This window comes from Cebus imitator, unplaced genomic scaffold (genome assembly GCF_001604975.1).
Source record: "Cebus imitator isolate Cc_AM_T3 unplaced genomic scaffold, Cebus_imitator-1.0 Scaffold91, whole genome shotgun sequence".
Taxonomy (NCBI): Eukaryota; Metazoa; Chordata; class Mammalia; order Primates; family Cebidae; genus Cebus; species Cebus imitator.
Window position 1 is genome coordinate 6,808,084 of NW_016107406.1, and position 6,151 is coordinate 6,814,234.

Sequence of the window (6,151 nt, forward strand, 5' to 3'; positions counted from 1 at the left end):
AAAAAAAAAAAAAAAAGAAGCCTTATAGTCTTTGATAAGGATACAAGTGAGGACATGGAGGAAAGTGAGGTAATGTTATCAGAAAGTGGAAGAAGAGGAATCCTGGTTAAATAGAGGCAGAAAGTTTAGCAACACCATTCCCTACAGTTATGTGGACTGTGAAAAAATCAATGGGGCAATGTAACTAAGAAGATTTCCAACCAGTGTTCAAAATGCCACCTGGGTTTTTCTTGGGCTTATGTGAAAAAAGAGATAAGCTAAAAGAAAGGCTATTAAACAAAAAGGAGCCAGGATGTTGAGGATTTTAAAAACTCTCATCTTCTTCAGATGTGAAAGTTATTAAGAAATAACTTCTGAGCAAATACCAAATCCAAGGCACTGCCAGGAAAACATGGTCCAAAGATAAAAATCAAGGATATGACTGTAAAATCTTAAGACTCAGAAAGATCAAAGGCACTAATCGTTCAAACAAAGGGTTGCTATAAAGAATTATAAAGAATGTGCCTCACAAATCCAATTAATCACACAATAGAGCTTAATTAAGAGCACTGTTATCAGCAGAAACTCCATATATTTCAGAGATGTGTAGGTGGTGTGGCTTTTGACTAATAAAATGGAAGCCAGTAAAGTGCACCAAAGACCCGCAAAATTTTTAGAAGAAATACATATGTAGAAGCATTGCCAGCTAGAATTGAAAGGGACAGACATAGGATAAAATTAAGTCTTTGAACACTTAAAATTCTATTAGCAGTAAGTAGACTGAGAAAACTAACCAGCTGTAAAGCACATGCTTTCTAGAGATCACTCAGAGGGATGGAACCAAGAGCCTACAGGGCAGGGCAGACAGCCATGGAGAATTATCCCAGGCCTTCAGACCTAATCAAGAACATCCAACATTTGCCACTTGACTTCAGAATTGCCATGGACCAATGACTTCTTTGTGTCTCCTATTTCCGCCCTTTTGAAAACGAAGGTCTACAGTAGTTATCCTATGCCCATCCCACCACTGTATGTTAGGTACACGTAAGGCAGATAACTGGTCTCTCAAGCCTCTTGGGCCAAGAGTGACTTGTGCTAAAGAAGCGATACTGAAGGAACTACACTCAAGGAGCCACAGCCACATCCACATCTGGTCCTGATTGAGATCATGAGATTCTAGATTTTGAGTTGCTGCTATAATGGGATGGCACTTCTGAGGGCCTTGGGAGGCGGTGAGTATATTTTGCACACGAGAGGAACCTGAATCAGTGGAGGTTAGAGGGGGAATGGCGGCAGTCAGCCTCCAAGATGGCCTCCAATAATACGGGCCTCCTGGTATTCACACCCTTGTATAACTCCCTTCCATATTGTGCTAGGATTGGTCTATGACCAAGAGAATATGAGAAGGGCTAGTATATCGCTTCTGAGCTGTTACTGAAAACAGGCGTCTATCTTGAGCACTCTTTCTTATGTAACTGCTCTCTCAGACCTCTCCATCTGGGGCAAACAAGCTAACATATTCTAAGTAGTCCTATAGAGAAAATAAGGTGGGAAGAACTAAAGCCTCTGGCCAAAAATCACCAAGGAACTGAGGCTTGCCAACAACCACTTGTATGAACCTGAAAGCAGTTTCTGCAGACCCAGTTAGGCCTTGAGATGACTACGGATTCTGGCAAACACTTCAACCTCAATCTAGTAACAGATCCAGAGCAAAAAACCACCCAGCTAAGTCAATCCTCCATTCCTGACCCTCAGAAACTATATAACAAATGATAGTAGCTTTAAGATGATAAATTTGGGGATAATGTAGTATGCAGTAATAAATAACTAAGTGGTACAGAGCTATTAAAATATGCTGAATCCTAATTATGTTTTATTCCTTTCAGCTGTATTTCATGGGTTTAGATACAAAGAAAAATCAACAATAAAATCGTGATTAGTAATTTCCTCCAACAAAATGACACATCAAGTAACCATGCCTTAAGGGTGTGTGTGATATGCACAGAAGGCTCTGACATCACTGCCAGTCATTACACAGCCAGAACAGGACTATAATTGAGGAGCTGTGATAATAAATCAGTTAACAAGAAACGGAGCTGCAAGAGGAAACCACCTGCACATAAAGTCCATTGAAAAGGTAGACTAAGGAGACAAAACTGCTCCAAAGGAGTCAGACAAGCAAAATAACCAAAATGGCAAAAGGCTTGAAAGAGATGTACACTTGCTAAGCAAAGAGGTGGTGAAAAGGAAGGTGAGGACTGGTAGAAACAATGGAATTTCACTTAGAAAGCAACTTTTGGAGGGACTAAACAGAGAATGTGGATTTAAAAAGTGTGATTGAGACCTTATCTGAAAACAAGAGAAAAAAAGAGGAAGACTAAAAAAAAAAAAAAAGGGTAAGAAAGAAGATGTATCCATATTACTTGGAAACCACGTTTTGCTGAACATGCTTTTCCAGTTCTGACCTCAACCCAGTTAAGTTTCAAGAAAGAACACAGTACATGTAAACTAATGAGAAGTATGGTTTCTGATCTCCGTAAAGTACATCTCAATAAATAATGTCAATCTTTCTGATTTTTTTTTTTTTTTTGAAACAGGGTCCACTTCATGGCCCAGGCTGGAGTGCAGTGGCTTGATCACTGCTCACTACAGCCTTGACCTCCTGGGTGACCTCCTAGCTTCAAGTGATTCTCTGACCACAGCCTCCTGAGTAGCTGGGATTACAGGTAAACACCACCACACCCAGCTATTTTTGTGGAGACAGGGTTTTGCCGTGTTGCCCAGTCTGGTCTCCAACTCGCGGGCTCAAGCAATCTGCCCACTTCGTCCTCCCAAAGTGCTGGGATTACAAGCATGAGCCATGAGCCATGTACCTGGCCCTTTAAAGACTGAGTAGCTAACAAACACATATTTGTGAAAAACTCAATCTTAACTGATCACTAACAATATTAAAAAGAAAAAGGGAAGAGGACAGGATATGTTAAAACATCAAATGATAGTAAATATGTTATAAATCTTACCATTTTTAAGAACTTGGATTATTTCTTACTTTCCTAAAAATGGAGACTGGGATGGGAACTAATTATAGATGTTTTGAACAAATATTTACCACCTACCATCCTATGCAATTCAGGTATAGAGATTGAGCATTCTTAATCCAAAAATCTGAAATCCAACGTGCTCCAAAACCCAAAACCTTTAAGTGCAGATAGGATGCCACAAGTGGAAAATTCCACACCTGACTCCATGTGACTTGTCAAAACACAGTCAAAACTTTGTTTCATACAAAAAAAAAAATTATTTAAAGTATTCCATAAAATTAACTTCAGGCTATGTATATGATATTTTGGGTCCCACCCCCAAAATATCTTATTATAATTATGCAAATATCCCAAAATCCAAAATCCAAGACGCTTCTGGTCTCAAGCATTTTGGATAAGGGATTATCAACCTGTACCACATCCCATTAGTGAGAATATGGTTTAGAAGGGCAGTTAAGAAATATAAATATTAAATAAAGCAATTAGGGAAATAGAGCCAAGTACAAAGGGTAAGAGTAATGCAATACCCTTGTATTTCCTTTACTTTCAGGGATTTATGGCAAAATTTGCAGAGAATGTCACATTAAGAATAGGTACTACCTAAAAGTACACACTTAGGAAAGATTTTTAAACAGCTTTAGGCCAGGCACAGTGGTTCACACCTGTAATCCTAGCACTTTGGGACGCCGAGGCAGGTGGATCACCTGAGGTCAGGAGATCGAGACCAGTCTGGCCAACATGGTGAAACCTTGTCTCTACTAAAAATACAAAAAAATAGCCAGGAACGGTGGCAAGTGGCTGTAATCCCAGCTACTTGGGAGGCTGAGGCAAGAGAATCGCTTGAACCCGGGAGGTGGAGGTTGCAGTGAGTGGAGATCATGCCACTGCATTCCAGCCTGGGCAACAAGAGTGAAACTCTGTCTCAAAGATAAAATAAGCAAACAAAAAAGCCTTTCTTTTCACGGTAACAGGAATATATTCTAGGAAGTGGTGGCTGTCATTAAACCGATCAGGCCTTTGTTATCACTCTGAACCCTAAAAACAAAAAAACAGTCTTTATAAAAAGCTAAAAATTATGGGTTGAGGCAGCTGCTACAGCTGTGTGGTAACTGATAACTGCACTTATTATCTCCCTCCTTTTTTCCAATGGGTGTGTGTTTTAGAACTGAGTAAGAGATGAAATGTAGAATGAAGTCTACGCCCATCGAATACTCCTCATTCAGGTCTCAAATCAAATGTTACCACCCTATCTAAGGTTGTTCTTGGCACAACACCTTTTCTTTCCTTGATGGCATTTAACATTATCCGAAATCATTTTATTAATGTGCTGGTTAATTGTCTGCCTCCATCAGACAGAACGTGGACCTGATGTGCCATGTGCACAGCTCTAGTCCTAAGCTCTTAGAACAGTGCCTGACACATAACAGGAGCTCAGGAAACATTAATACAACGAAGACAGATGGAATGTCATTCTCCACTCTGCTGCACAAACCTCTCCTCCTACCCCTGAGTTCCCACAGCGCTCTTACTGCACTGAACTGGCTACGCTTGCGATGCAGCCCCGGGTTTCCTTCCTCTTCTATTCCCTGGCTTGGATGTCGGTGCCAGGTACGCTGTAGGCACTCGATGGCAGATCACTGAATGAATGACACGGCGAGCCAGGCACACGCACGTGATGCAATGGCACCGCTGCAATGCCGGTTCCGAGGCTACCACAGCCCAGCCGGACAGCCACCATCATCATCCCTCCCGTGTAAAGCCCGGCCGCCCGGGGCCAAAGCCTTCAGGAAGGCATGAATGTCGCCACAATGCCCTTTCGGAGGGAGGCCCAGCCTCCGAGAAGAGGAGTAGGGCCCAATGTACAGGGACGGCACTCACTGTAGGTGCGGCCCAGGGCTTGGAAGAGCAGATCACGCTTCACGCTGACAGTCGGCATGGCGAGTCAAACTCACTGCGCCTGCGCAGCGAGCTGGCCCGGGCTTCCCCAGTGAAGGGTGTAGGACCCGGCTTTCTTATGGGAGCTGTCTTGAATATCGCCATTCTGCCGCCAACAGTTCCTGTTCTCTTTTTAATCTAAAAAACACTCATCTAGCCATTATCTAGTTGAATAAATTTATTTATGAGGGACTAATAGCTTAAAAGCTTGTAGGAGAGATATAATCGGATAGAACTGGCTAGGATTCGTCAGGCATTATAATGGACTGACCCCGAAGTCCCAGATGCTTCCAGCACGCTAAGGGCAAGAGACGCCCAACAGATGGGCGGGGCGTGAGAGGGGCGTGTCCAGTAGACGACTGGGGCGGTCACCTGGGAAATCTTGCCTGGAGGCGGTGGAAATGCCAGTGAAGGAATTTAAGGTTCCTGCGGAGAAAGGTTTGCAGATCCTGGCGGCGGGACAGGGGCTGTTAACAGACCTCAGCTTTTGCTTCATTCTTTAATCTCTCCTATTCTCGTGTAAGTGATATACCTGTGCTTTGTTTGAACCTTGCCGCAGCTCTATAATGGAGGTGTTGTTAGAGATTACAGGAATGAGCCACCATGCCCAGCTGTATATTTGAGGTTTTAACATTAGGAATACTTGGTATATTACCTTTTCTTTTTGTAAATATATACTTTAATATTAAAAAAATGAGCAAAGAAAGTGAGCACCAATGAAATACAACAAACAAAAAGAGAAGGGAATATAAATTAAAACAACAATGAAAGTTATGGGTATTTTCTCCAGGAGACTGGCAGGCATTAAAGAAACCAATTGTACCAACTCTGTATTAGCAAAAATTTAGGAAGTAGGCACTTTAACTCCTGTTGAGAATGTAAGTAGCAGTTTGACAATACGAATCAACATTTTAAACATTTTTTCTCTTTATCCTGTAATTCTACTTTTATGATTATTCTAAGGAAACAATGAAACAAGTCTTCCTCTCTTTGTAATGTAGAAAATTTCGAAACAACCTAAACATCCAACAATATGAGCTTGATTAAATAGCATATGATACCTTTATGCAATAAAATACTATGCAAGCATTAAAAATGATATTAGCTATCTACATTTCTTTTGTTTTTTGAGGCGGAGTTTCACTCTTGTTACCCAGGCTGGAGTGCAATGGCGCGATCTCGGCTCACCGCAACCT

General features: G+C 41.6%; 2 protein-coding genes across 3 annotated transcripts in view; one reads left to right on the forward strand and one right to left on the reverse strand.

Moving 5' to 3' along the window:
- The window catches only part of FARSB (phenylalanyl-tRNA synthetase subunit beta), a 76,940-nt gene extending 71,946 nt beyond the window's left edge, over positions 1-4,994 (reverse strand). Inside the window, exon 1 of one of the 2 annotated variants that reach the window (XM_017535309.2) lies at positions 4,899-4,994. In XM_017535309.2, coding sequence (XP_017390798.1) covers positions 4,899-4,956 — 58 coding nt within the window. In that variant the 5' untranslated portion in view covers positions 4,957-4,994. The remainder of the gene's footprint in view (positions 1-4,898) is intronic. The other variant, XM_017535312.1, reaches the window with a different exon arrangement.
- Positions 4,995-5,271: 277 nt separating this feature from the next.
- The window catches only part of MOGAT1 (monoacylglycerol O-acyltransferase 1), an 81,141-nt gene continuing 80,261 nt past the window's right edge, over positions 5,272-6,151 (forward strand). The window contains exon 1 of the mRNA XM_017535314.2: positions 5,272-5,474. The gene's annotated coding sequence lies outside the window, so the exon portion shown is untranslated. The remainder of the gene's footprint in view (positions 5,475-6,151) is intronic.